At 43.4% G+C, this 13,899-nt stretch overlaps 1 protein-coding gene across 1 annotated transcript in view; it reads left to right on the forward strand.

Annotated features, from left to right (window-relative positions):
• Positions 1-13,899, forward strand: part of ADGRV1 (adhesion G protein-coupled receptor V1) — a 597,653-nt gene that overhangs the window by 225,243 nt on the left and 358,511 nt on the right. The window contains exons 66-70 of the mRNA XM_070056453.1: positions 2,220-2,421; positions 2,916-3,135; positions 5,658-5,897; positions 7,981-8,130; positions 10,121-10,594. Of these exons, the coding sequence (XP_069912554.1) occupies positions 2,220-2,421; positions 2,916-3,135; positions 5,658-5,897; positions 7,981-8,130; positions 10,121-10,594 (1,286 nt within the window). The remainder of the gene's footprint in view (positions 1-2,219; positions 2,422-2,915; positions 3,136-5,657; positions 5,898-7,980; positions 8,131-10,120; positions 10,595-13,899) is intronic.

A 13,899-nucleotide genomic window follows, 5' to 3' on the forward strand; every position in this document is an offset into this window, starting at 1 on the left:
GGGGACAGGGGCCCAAGCACTTGGACCGTTTTCCACTCCTTTCTCAGGTGCATTAGTAGGGAGCTGAATTGGAAGTGGAACAGCTGGGACTCGAACCAGCATCATTATAGGATGTCAGCATTAACCGATGATGCCACAGCACCAGCCATGCATGTTCAGTATTGATGAGGCATAGCTAATATGAACTCCAGTAAGTGAAGTTTTAATAAAGCATAAGAGGTTAGCAGAGCCTAAGAAATATATTTTGGGAAGAATTTCTAAGTTGAAATCAAACATGGAGGCTACATTTTCAGATTCATGCAAAGATTTCATAGGAACTAAAAATGTAATAGAATTGTACTTACAGCTGTGCTTTTAAACATTGATATAAATAACATAAGCCTCATCTATCTATATTATTTATGTTTCAAACAGAATGGTTTCCTGTCAGTTCATGTATTTTCAGTGGTTTTCATGCCATCTAGCCTTGTCTTAGAAAGCAGGGGTCGGCCTTAAGCTGGGTGGTTATAAATAGCATTCTAAGTGTTAATAGAGATCATATGGATAGGATCAAATGTTAAAGTGATCATATATATAGGACTAACATATATAGGACTAATATTTGGTAATAACAATAGAATTAAAAAGGAGTGAATGCTCCAACATGGGAAGCAGTCCATACAGCAGACACATAGAATGACAGTCACCTTAAGTAGCATTCTGACCTCAGAATCAGCATTAAGACATTCTGGTTTGGCTAAAAAGCTCATGAGAGCATTTCTGGCATGGAAAGCCAAGACAGTGTGGCAAAAATGTTCTACATGAAGGACCTCTGTGAGTGAGACCCCAGTGGAAAGAAGGGGCCATCAAAGAAGGATGTATTTTTCACTGAAGGGAGGAGAGAACTTCCACTTTGCTTATGGCTTTGTCTAAATACTGACAGAGTTTGTGGTCACAAAAGGATTCCATAGCCTGAGCAGCTCATGTCAAGAGCCTTGTGATCACTGATGTCATACATACGAGTGTTAATTGTTAAATTAACAGGAGTCACTGTGTGCTAACTTCCCATGCGGGACCTCTGTCCTCCAAGAGTTGTGTTCTGAGATTAATAGTGAAACTTGTTCTCAAATATTTACTTCATTTTAGTGTATTTGGTGGAGGACATTCTTATGTCACACAAATTAAAAGCTAAGTGCTCACCAAAGATGTATCATTCTTGGGTTCCTCTTTAAAGATAATTAAGTTTCAAAAAAAAAAAAAAAAAAAAACTGAAACACTGAATAGATTCAATGATTTTGAACAGCCCTTGTCTGGACTGTTGAGGAATAGCTTTTGTTCTTTGTTGTTGTTCGTTGGTTAGTTTTTCTGTTTTTAGGTTTTTTTTATTTGCTTTGGTTATATTTTTCTTTTCTGTTTTTTGCCCCCTCATACAAAGTGCTGAACTCTTAGGATAGAATTAATCTTCTGTTTATAAAGTTAGATGAAAATAGATCTTAGTAAAAAAAAAAAAAAGACTTGCAACAGGAGATGGAAGAGGAAGGAGAGGTAGCAGTGTAGGTAGGAGGGCAGTTATGGTGGGGAGAATTATTATGTTCCTAAAGTATTTATGAAATGCATGCAAATAAATAAAAATTAAAGTAGGGGTTTGTGGCTGGTGTTGGGGCGTAGTGGGTAAAGCCACTGCCTATGACACTGGCATCCCATCTGGGCACTGGTTTGTGTAGCAGCTGCTTGACTTCCATTCCAACTTGCTGCTAATGGCCTGAGAAAAGCAGCTGCAAATGGTCTAAGTGTTTGGGCCCTTGCCACCCACATGGGAGACCCAGATGCAGTTCAGGCTGCAGCCTGGCCCAGCCCTAACTGTTGTGGCCGTCTGGGAACTGAAGCAGCAGACAGGAGATCTCTGTCTCTGCCCATCTCTCTGCAGCTCTGACTTTCAAATAAATATATATTTAAAGACAGCGTCATTCATTGTTACACAGGGAGGAAGAATGCTTATGCTAATGAGCAAACAGAGTATTTAAGTTCTAACCTTTACTGCGCTAAACTTCAAGTTACTGCTGATAACTTTCCTGCATCTGATAAACTATATCCCTCCAAAAAAAAAGAAAAAGTGAAATTCTCACTAAAAGTGATCATGGACTATACAAAAACTAAGTGCCTCATGGCCAAGTTTAATCGGACCAAATATTACGAAGATGAGTTTTTGGTGTGCTGGTGAGCTCTGATTCCCGTTACAGTGGAAGAGGAAGTTGGGATGGTCACGATCCCAGTGATGAGGCTGCGTGGCACGTTCGGCCAGGTGACTGCTGACTTCATCTCTCAGAGCTCCTCTGCCATCCCTGGAGGGGTCGATTACCTGCTGCATGGCAGTTCGGTCACCTTTCAGCACGGGCAGAACTTAAGTTTCATCAATGTCTCCATCATTGATGACAATGAAAGGTTGGTGGTGACACGGAGATACTGTGGGTCGACCCGGGAATAGAGCACGGATATTGTGTTCTGATCCTTAAAAGGGTTTACACTGATAATGGCATTTGAGATCATTTGTGTGCCCATTGGCAGACATCTGGGAGTGTTGGGGGTGAAGTACTGGAGGCCTGGGGACATTAGTGAGTGCATATGTCACTTTACTTCCAGTAGATGGAATGATGACTTCTGTTCCTGTAGTCTTAGAAGATCTAATGAGAATTTGAACTAATCAGTCCACTTCCTCAGTGCATTAAGCAATGAAAAGGGGCAGAAGCCCCCTCACTGTCCTGGGTTTTGTAATATTGATGTTGATCAACCATGTATTTGTGAGCACCTTCCTCCTACCACTTGGCATGTGACTACTGTGCCTTCAATATGTATGACCAATTTGGAAATTGACTAGTTATTTGGGTTTTACCAGCATTTCGATATGTTTAGACTCACAGAATTGCTCCTTCTTGCAGTGAATTTGAGGAGTCCATTGAAATTCTGCTCACTGGCGCTACTGGCGGAGCAGTCCTTGGGCGCCACCTAGTGAGCAGAATCACCATTGCCAAGAGTGACTCTCCTTTTGGTGTTGTAAGATTTCTCAATGAAAGCAACATTTCTATTCCTAACCCCAATTCCACCATGGTTCTGTCCTTGGTGCTGGAGCGAACTGGAGGACTCTTGGGAGAGATTCAGGTAGAGTTGTTTTTTTTTTTTTTTTTTAATGATTTTAAAAATAAATTTCGGTAGCCTAAATATGGTGTTGAATTTTCTTATTGCCAAGATGTGTTTAGCTAATTACAATCAATGTGTTTATTAATTACCTTGAAAGTGTAAGTAGTTTTTGAGTCTGAAGAATATCAAATAGAATGAGGTATACATCTATCCCCAAGGAACTCCTGAGAACGCGTTAGAAATTGAGTGAATGATTCTGGTACAACCCATCAATTCAGCAAGTACGTGTTGAGCGCTTTCTTGGTGCTGGACCCTGTCCTAGGGACTGAGAACATACTGGTGAACTGCACAGGCTTCATCTCTGTTCTTACGTGGTTTTCATTTCAGTGGGCAGAGTGAAGCAATAAGCAATTAAATGAGTGAAAACATGGTCTGATACCAATGTGCCCTGCCTGTGCAATTGGGAGACAAGATTGCAGGTGACTTGCTGGTTAGTTTTGATGGAGTGAAGAGAGAGTGACATTTAAGCTGGAAGTTCTTTGGGAGGATGAGAGGGACACGGAATTGTTAGAGGGGTGAGCATTCGGGCAGAGGCAATCATTGCTGTGCAGGAGCTGTGGTTTGAGGTTCGCAGAGGTCCCTGCAGGCAGGGTGATGGCTCTGAGGGCTCTGTATGTTTTGGATCATCTAGAAACTTCTCAGCCCAGTGAATGACTGTGTGCCACTAGGGTGCCCACAGTGTTTTAAGATTTTGTTTCTTTGAGAGGCAGTGCTGCAGACAGAGGAAAAATGGAGAGAAAGCTCTACAATCTGCTGGTTCACTCCCCAGTTGGCTACAAAGGCTACTTAGGTCATTTTCCACTGCTTTCCCAGGCCATAAGCAGAGAGCTGGATCAGGAGAGAAGCAGCCAGGACACGAACTGGCACCCCTGTGGGATGCTGGCACCACAGGCAGAAGCTTAGCCTCCTGTGCCACAGTTCTGGCCCTGCCTGCAGAGTTTTAAGCAGAGGAATTATGCCACTTGATTGTTGAAAGCATCTTGCTCTGCCTGCTCTGAAGAAGCCCTTGGGGAAGCAGAGAAGCAGAGAGCCACTGGTGTCCTGGTGGAGGCTGGTGGCTCAGATAAGAGTGGTGGAGATGAGGAGGAGGACAAGCAGATAGTATGTTTTGGAGGAAGAATTCCCTGGGCTGGAAGTGGAGGCTGAGGGAAAGAGGAATCCAGAAGAACACCTCAACTTTTAGTTGGAGCAGTTAGAGACCTGTCCATGCTGCTCCCGTGATGCAGGAGCATGGGGGAAATCCAAGGTTCTCGTGGAGCCCTGCTCATTCCGTGCTGATAAGAGATCCCATGAGACCTACAGGGAGTCAGCCAGGTGGAGGAGCATTCCAGTGTGTGTTGTGGGGGACCCGGGGATGCAGACACAGATCTGGGAGGTGCTGACGTGTAGGGAGGTGCCTGAAACCACGTAAACTGAGGAGTGCAGGTAGATGAGAAGGATTCAGATCTGTTCCCAGGGCTCCCAGCATGTAGGGATCAGTTCAGGGAGGCCCAGCAGGAAAGGTAGAAAAGCAAAGGAGGAAGAAACTAGGAAGGTAGATACCTTAGGAGCATCACGCAGGTCCCACAAAGGTGCCCTGTTTGTGCAGTGCATCACATGTGTGTCATATGTCATGTATGTGTCATACGAGTTTTGTGTTTGTCATGTAAGACAAAAAAGATCTTAGTGTTCATAGAAGAAGGAAGGGATCATATCTGTCCAGTACTGCAGAAAGATTAAGTAGTTTTCTTTCTTCAAAGATGGCTTGAAGAGTTTACAGCTTTAAATTATAGAAACTTAAAAACATATTTGCTGTAGCATAAAACTTGTTCCATAGCAGCTTATGAAGATTAATGCTGATTTTACATGAGAAATTTAAGCATGTTTGGAAGCCTGAACACCCAGCAGACTTTTCACATGCCTTTGTTGTCTTAATCAGATAGATTTTGATTGGCAGAGCTGTGCCCACACCTGGACAATGTATGTATTCCTGTACCTTAAATGTTTATATTTTTCAGATGTATGTATAAGGGAACTTCACAACATTTATGGGAAAACTTAAGCATATATTTGTATAAAATAAAAATTGAAATCCATGAGTAGTTTTTTCATAATGTTCCATTTCCATGAAATTTTTGAAGACTCCTTGTATTTGTAATTTTTGAAATCTTCTACACCAACACAAACCTGTCTTCTCATCCCATTTTTCCCAGGTTTTTTGAAGTACCTTTGATTTTCTGATTATAAGTTTTGATATCCTGAGGTGATGACAAATGGCTAGGTATAAATATTTTTCTAGGCAGTTTTATCCATGAAAACTGATATTCTATAGGTATGTAGCTTATATTTGCAAATATTATTTGCAAAAGTTATTCATAAATGCAGATATCCTAGGATAGTTTGCATACATCTGCCTCATTCTCTAATGCTGGGCAGGCAGCAATAAATCTGTTTCAAACTGATCATGCTTGTTAAAAAAAACCACAAACAATAATGTCTTTCAGGTGAGCTGGGAGGTGGTGGGACCCAACTCTGAGGAAGCCCTAGCAGCACAGAACAGAGACATCGCGGGCCCGGTGAGCGGCGTCTTCTCTTTTGGAGAAGGGGAAGGCGGATTGAGAGCCATTGCCCTGACCATCTATCCTCACGAAGAAACTGAAGTTGAAAAGACTTTCGTCGTTAAACTTAAACTTGTGAAAGGAGATGCACAACTAGACTCCAGGGCTAAGGAAGTCACATTAATAGTAAGTCTGACTTGATCTTCCAACAGAATTTTGCATTTAATGGATTTATCAGGAAAATCATTTGCATTTGTTGAAACTCTACATGTTTGTTTTTTATGACTACTCGAATCACAAAACCAAGTGAAGTCATCATGATTCTGATCAAACTTCCTGGGTTTTATGTTAGTTCATTACATAGCCTTATAATAAATAACTTTTAAAATGTTTTTTTTTTTTTTACTTTTATTTAATGACTATAAATTTCCAAAGTACAGCTTATGGATTACAATGGCTTCCCCCCCTCATAACTTCCCTCCCACCCGCAACACTCCCCTTTCCCTCTCCCTCCCCCCTTCCATTCACATCAAGATTCATTTTCAATTCTCTTTATATACAGGAGATCAGTTTAGCATATATTAAGTAAAGATTTCAACAGTTTGCACCCACATAGAGAGTGAAAAATACTGTTTGAGTACTCGTTATAGCATTAAATCTCAATGTACAGCACATTAAGGACAGAGATCCTACATGAGGAGTAAGTGCACAGTGACTCCTGTTGTTGACTTAACAAATTGACACTCTTGTTTATGGCATCAGTAATCACCCTAGGCTCTTGTCATGAGTCATCAAGGCTATGGAAGCCTTTTGAGTTCACCAACTCTGATCATAACTTTTAAAATGTTTTAATATGGTGATGCATGCTTAAGTTACAACGCTTCAGGAAATTTTGTTAGTTGGTCAATGGCACATAGGGGAAGTATTTTTTCTGTGATCCTAAACATCGGGTATCTTTGTCATTGGAATACATGAACATGATTAATCAGCTGTGACTCAGATTACTTGAGGGGAGAATGGTGTTGGCTCCATGAGCACTGTGATGTAGTGTTGGGTCAGACCCTAACCACCTTGTCAGTCCTTCTGGGACAGAAAGTGCAGGGAACCAGGCCTACTGAGAATGTAAAGGATCAGAATTTTATTTTCATTTTATTTGAAAGAGAGAGAGAGACAAGATCTTCCATCACTGGGTCACTTTCCAAATGCTTGGAACAGCCAGGGTAGGCTAGGCCAAAGCCAGGATCCTGGAATTCCACCTGGCTCACTTCCATGGGTGATCGGGTCTCCGGTACTGGAGCCATCAGCTGCTGTCTCCCAGGGTTCCCGTATGCAGGAAGCTGGAGTTGGAAGCAGAGTTGAGACTTGGGCCCAGTCATGCCCATGCAGAATGTGGGTTCCTAATGGCTATACCAAATGCCTGTCCCATGCTTTCTTTTGAAGTTTGGAAACACTCTTGTTTGGGGTCTGTCAGTTATCCAGAGAAACAAAACCAGTAGGGTATGTGCACAGGCAGAAAGAGAACAAGCAAGTGATTTTAAGGGACAGACTGTGAATATGGGCAAGCTCAGGATCTATGGAGCAGGCTGCTGGCAGACAGGATGCTCAGAGAATGAGCTGTGTTGGGTTTGAATGGTGTGGGGCAGGCAGGTCCCAGGCCGGAAGCTCACAAAGGATTCCCAAGTTACAGTCCTGGGGCTGAACGCTTTCTTCAGGAAACCTCAGTTTTTGCTTTGTAGGCCTTCTACAGGTGGAATAAGGCATGCACACACTGATGAGGGTGATTGCTGTTTACACAGTCACTGATTGAGACATCAGTCACTCTACAGGTTCCTCATGGCAACATGTAGACTAGTGTTTGACCAACAGCTGGCCTGGCCAAGCTGACTCGGAAAGTGAACCATCATAGCATCTTTGGCCCCGCCATGTTCTATTATAGCTGATAGGAGGAAGTTAGGTAAGATTACCTGGTTAAATGTAGCAAATATGAGATGGAAAAATAATTTCAGGTATCAAAGTACTATCTTCTTTGGATTCTACAAATTGCAATTTTCTGCACACTTATTCCTACTACCTTTGAGAAATAATTTAAAAACTCTACTTTTCAATAAGAGTCGTTGTAGTGAAGGTGGTTTTGAAAACTCGGGCGGTAGATTATATTCAGGTGTTTTTGCTTTTTCCTCAGCTTGTCTGTGTGTTGACCTGTTAGATACTATAATTGCATCTGTAGGCATCCTGTGTGTTATTTACTCTGCTTTTTCTGTTTTTTTAGATACAGAAGTTTGGCGATCCGAATGGAGTTGTTCAGTTTGCCCCTACATCCTTATCTAGGAACACCTATGAGGAGCCACCTGCTTTGGAGGGACCCCTTATCATTACTTTCTTTGTTGAAAGAGTCAGGGGCACGTTTGGAAATATTACGGTATGATTTCCCTCTGGATTTTTTTAAAAAAGATTTACTTATTATTTTGAAAGAGTTACACAGAGAGAAGAACATACAGAGAGATCTTCCATACACTGGTTCACTCCCTAGATGGCTGCAATGGCCAGGGTGGAGCCAGGAGCTTCAACCTGGGGTCTCAAGGGGGTGGCAGGGGCCCAAGTCCTTGGGCCCATCCTCTGCTTCTTTCCCAGGCTATTAAGCAGGGAGTAGCTGGGAACTGGAGCAGCCAGGACTTGACCTAGGGCCCTAATGGGACGTCTGCATCTCAGTTAGCAGCTTTACCTGCCACATCATAATGCTGGCCCCCCAGCTTGATTTTTCTAAGATTTATTCATTTACTTATTTGAAAGGCAGAGTTACAGAGATGCAGAGGCAAAGAGAGAAGTCTTCCATCTACTGGTTCACTCCCCCAAATGGCTGCAGTGGCTGAAGCTGAGCTGACTCAGAGCCAGGAGCTTCTTCCTGGTCTCTCACATAGGTGCAGGGGCCCAAGCACTTGGACCTGCCTCCACTGCTTTCCCAAGCCATAGCAGAGAGCTGGATAGGAAGTGGAGCAGCCGGGACTCAAACCAGTGCCCATATGGGATGGTGTGCTGCAGGGGGAGGCTTAGCCAACTATGCCACAGTGCTGGCCCTGCCCCCTACTTGATTTTTTAAGGAGAGTGCCAATTTGCTTTCAAATCTGGTTGAGAAGTTCAGAGAGTCCATGTGTTGTGGCTAATTAGAGGGGTTTTGTTGTTTGTGGTGTTTTTAATGATTTATCTATTTTAAGGGCAGTGGGGGAGAGAAATCTTCCAACTGCTGCTTCCAAAATGGCTATAATGGCCAGAGCTGGGCCAGGATGAAGCCAGGAGCCCAGAACTCCATCCAGGTCTCCCAGATGGAGGGCAGGGGCTCAAGTACTGGGCCATACTCTGCTGCTTTCCCAGGTGTTTTTGCAGGGAGCTGGACTGGAAATGAATCAGCTGGGACAAACTGGGATTTGAAATGGCCCTACAATCTGTGATGCTGGTGTCATAAGCAGTGGCTTGACCTGCTACACCACAATGCTGGGGTCCCCTAATTAGAATTTTTGACAAACTGGAGTTTGAGTTTTCAGTCAGAAGCAGAGAGGCTTCGTGGAAGCCCGTTTGGGCTGTGCGGCCAGCTCCAGCCTCTTCCTGTGTGTGTCAGTTGAATGTGTTCCCTGGTCAGAGAGGTGTTCCTCTCGCTGAACCATGAAGGACTGGACTGTTCTGCATGTGCTGTTCGCTCTGATGGGAAACCTTTCCTACGTAAGTTTCTCAGTGGTTTCTGTAAGTTGCTTAATATGTTCCACTGGGCATATTTCTCAATAGAATTTTTCCACTTAACTTTTTTTTTAAAAGGAGATTGTATTTATGTGTGCATTGATAGGAAGTTTAGGGATGTCCTTGTAACTTTTGAGGGCATATAGCTAACAGATCAAGTAATTTGCTAGGAAATGGTATTTTGTGAAATTTCTCTATACACTTACCTCTCCCTGTACTAAAGGTTAATTAACACCTCTTCCATTGTAAATTCATGGTTTGGAAGCCAACAATTCTTGGAAAATAATGACTAACTCTTGATAACCTAGAGGTACTCCTTTTTTATTTAAAACACAAATTCTGATATGAGTCCTGAAATTATTGACTTTTAGCCTTCAGGTGTTGTGTAGAATTCACTAATGTATTTGTGGAACTTGCGTTGTAAGATTACCTGCTCTATCTCTTCTGATTGTGCTGTTATAATGAGATTTTACAGTATTACCCGGTGGGTTGCATACATAAGTGATCTGGAAGAGTTAATATACTTTGCAAACAGACATATGCTTGGGGAAGTTGGCTTTGAACTTAATGATGCCCAACTAGAGTGTTTCCTTGTGTATAGCAGAAGAAAGCATAATTTAAAGGATTTGTGTTAATACACTGAGTTGTTTCTTTGTTGGATGACTTTCCTTTCATTTTAGGTTTACTGGGAGCTACAGAGTGAGTTTGATGTGACCGGAGACTTCATTCCTACAAGCGGGTATTTCACCATGCCCGACGGCGAGGGTGAAGCAAGCTTCGATGTCCATCTGCTGCCAGACGATATTCCTGAGATCCAGGAAGACTGCGTGGTCCAGCTCACTTCCGTGGAAGGTGGAGCAGAACTGGACATGGAGAAACGCATGGCCTGGTTCTCGGTTTCTGCCAACGATGACCCACACGGCGTGTTCGCCCTGTATGCGGACCGCCAGTCGCTGCTTGTTGGGCAGAGCCTTGCCAGAGCCATCCAAGTTAACATAACCCGGCTTGCCGGGACATTCGGAGATGTGGCTGTGGGGTTTCGAATATTGTCGGATCGTGAAGAACACCCCATTGCCGCTGATGGCAGAGAGAGGCAGCTGGTGGTCAAAGATGGTGCCAGGTACAAAGTGGACACCGTGCCTATAAGGAATCAGGTTTGTGGCTTTTCTTCCATTTCTTCCTCATTCCAACAGAGCTCCTTGCAGGGAGCCCTTGCTTCCCTCACGGTCACTGTCAGGTCTTACTCAGGGCTGTGTATGTAACCACACAAAGTGCCATAGGAAATGCACGGCCATTGTTAGATACTGTGCTTGCAGGTTATAAATGAATCAGAATATTCCTATTTGGAGACAATGTATTTTTGTAGAGATAGTGGTGGATGATGATTTAGTCCTTACAAGGTTCTAGGAACTGTTTAAGGTGCCACATACACTCCCCACACCCCGCATCCCTACACTTAGCTACTGGGTGAAAGGGAGATATTTGTAGGCTTCCTGTGCTCCATCCAAAAGCTTGTCAGGAAAGTGCCTGCTGTGTGCTCTTGGGGTCGGGAGGGGCCATGTGAATACACACACTTGTGCCTGCCTCTCACCTTGGAGATTTGGAGCATGCAAATTGACTGAATTTCACTGAGGAGAGGGGTAGCTCATGACTCTCCCAACATTTCTGATGAGAATGATCTGTAGGCATGGGAGTCCCTCAGTGGCAAGTAGGCACCTCAGGGTCTTTCCCAGACAGAACAGAGAAAGCGATGTGAGTGGCTGTTTCTCAGTGCTGCCAAGAATTGGCACATACGTTATCATTTTCTGTGGTGGGAGAGCAATGCATTTAGTTCATATGCGAGTGAATTATGGCACTGGGGATTATGAAAGAAAATAGCCAGGGAGGGGGAAAATCTGACAACTGTGCAGAGTGCGTTGTGCATCGGAAAGGTCATCAGGAGAGTGTGTTACCTGTCATGGAAAGGCAAAGAGTGAGGTCCCCCAGGCGTCAAGGATGCTGGGATTGACTCAAGAAAGCAGGGCCTGGGTGCTGCATTCACAGAGACATGGCGGTCGCCAGTGAGAGCCACGAAAGGACCAGTGCAGGGGGCCAGGGCTTTGTCCTCCTCTTGCAAAGCAGCCTGTCTACCCCGCAAATGTAGTACTGCCTGGAGAATGGTGGGGAAGGGTCCAAGGTGGCATTTGAGAGCATGGCCCCTCTCCCACTGTGGATCTTGGGGATAAGCAGGGGAAATTTCACTGAATGTGCAACTGAAGTTTGAATTTTCAGAAGCCTGATCTCTTACATGCCTGAAAGTGATAGGAAGCTTGCAGATCTACCCACAGTATTGTTGGTGGGGAGTGGTAAGAAATCCCACAAAACTTTAACAGGAGACAAGTGGAGGAGTTTCCAGTAAGTTTCATACACACTTTTGATCGATGGAAAAATGGCCTGTCACCGCGATTAAGCAACAAACCTGCTACATTAATTCACAGATGCTATGCAGCCTTATAGCTTTTGTGCACCCACTTATTTTTGTTGCTTAAAAATGGAGAAAAATGGAGGCCTCTTAATAGAACCTGTATTTGAGTTATTCCTGCATTCCTGTGTCTCTGGGAAACTGACAGGAGATCATAACTCTGCTTGATCTTTTCTCAACTCCCTTTTCTGTCTTCAAAACTTCTGAAGACTGAAGAGTGCAAACCAGAAGAGATGAGAGGTAGATTCAATGAACCAGAATGCCATCATATTAAGTCTCAGTTATAGAGCAGATACAATTTTTAAAAATACAATGCACTTAAATTATGTAACTTGAAACTTTTTCCCATATACCCCTACATTCCATTCAGAACATATTTGTGTTGTGAGTTGCTAATGTAATCTAGGGAGCATTCCTCTAACTTTTCCATGAATAGATTTGTATTATTTTATGCTAAGGTTTCACTTGGCCCTAGTAATTGCCACAGAGAGGGTAAGATGATTCCATCAGTTTACTAAGCAGTGTATATAGTACAAAATTTCTCTCAGACTATATAGAGGAAAGCCAAAATATGTGATACTTAATACATGGTCCAAGACTCTTGGTCTGCTTAGCTCTCAAATTGTTTCCCATGGTACATGAAACACATAAAGGATAATAGCCCTTATTTCATATGACTTGGAAAGCTTAGTGGTATAGTTTATAAAGAAGCTTTGCTTTCCTAATACCATATTTGAATTATCATCTATGAATCACTTATTTTCTTTGAGACTATTTTAATGACTTTTCTGGTTTCTGTTTTCTATAATGAGTAACAGAGGTTTACTGTCTTATTCATATGTATATTCCTCTGTTTTGCTTACTGTGCTGCTTTTTATTAACCTACCTCAAATTGCATGGCTTCCTTCACTCTTAGTATAGGCTGTGGGGTGTGTGACTGCACACAGATCGTCAGTTGATCTTCCAAGGTAACTGGTTGGGCAAGGTCTTCAGGCATGACAGGCACACAAACCAAAGGGAGTTTTTCAGTGTTCTCTTTCCTCACGCTGTGGATATAACACATTGTTCTTTGAAGTTGGAGTATTACTTGCAAGAGATTACATATAGTTCTCCCAGCTCAGTTCTCCTGTGTAGAAGTCAGGACTTCAGACAGCTGTGCCACAGAGAACACCAAGGTCATGATGTGTGTAACCAGCTTCAAGCATGTCTTTGAGCAAGGTTAGTTTCCGTTAGGCTGAGAGAGCTAAGACTCTTATGCAGGTTTAACATCAGGGCATTGGCGTGGAGTGTAAACCATCACCATGTCTGGTTATCAGTTGGGTTCTTCAGTGAAGCACACCCTGACAGCAGTGTCATTGGCACAGCACAGGAAGAGGGCCCCAAGTCAGCCACCTGTGTGGTCGGGGCAGGTATTGAGCACTTGCTAGATGCTGGTCTTGGTGGGAAGCTTGGCCAATGTGGAGCTGACTGAGACTAAATTCTCCTTATCTTGTTGCTGCCTGTCTAGTGGAGAAGAAAACTTGACAGCCAGTTGTCAAACATGTGGAAAGAGTTGGAGATGTCCACAAATGTTATGGGACTGCAGATTCTGTTCATGGCCCAATACTGTCAGGAATGATGTAAAATATGTAAGCTAGCATTGGTGAGGCGGCCCTGGAAGAGGGAAGTGGAAGCGTAGCTGGAAACCTTCAAAACTCTCAAGTTAATCTAACCCCTTCTGTAGACAACCAGCATTTCCTCATAACCACAAGTACTCAGGTCCAGTGTTAATGTTCACTTTTTTTGCACCCCTGGGGACCTGCCCTGTCACCCAAGCATGTGAGCTGGGTAGGCACTGAAGCAGAGGAATGAGTGCTTCAAGCTGACACCTGCATTTTTAAAAAATATTTCCTCATTTATTTAAAAAGCAGAGTTACAGAGAGGCAGAGAGAGAGTTTCCATCCACTGATTAATTCTCAAATGGCCACAAAGGCCAGAGCGTGGCTTATCCAAAGCTGG

Source organism: Oryctolagus cuniculus, chromosome 14, assembly GCF_964237555.1.
Source record: "Oryctolagus cuniculus chromosome 14, mOryCun1.1, whole genome shotgun sequence".
Classification (NCBI taxonomy): Eukaryota; Metazoa; Chordata; class Mammalia; order Lagomorpha; family Leporidae; genus Oryctolagus; species Oryctolagus cuniculus.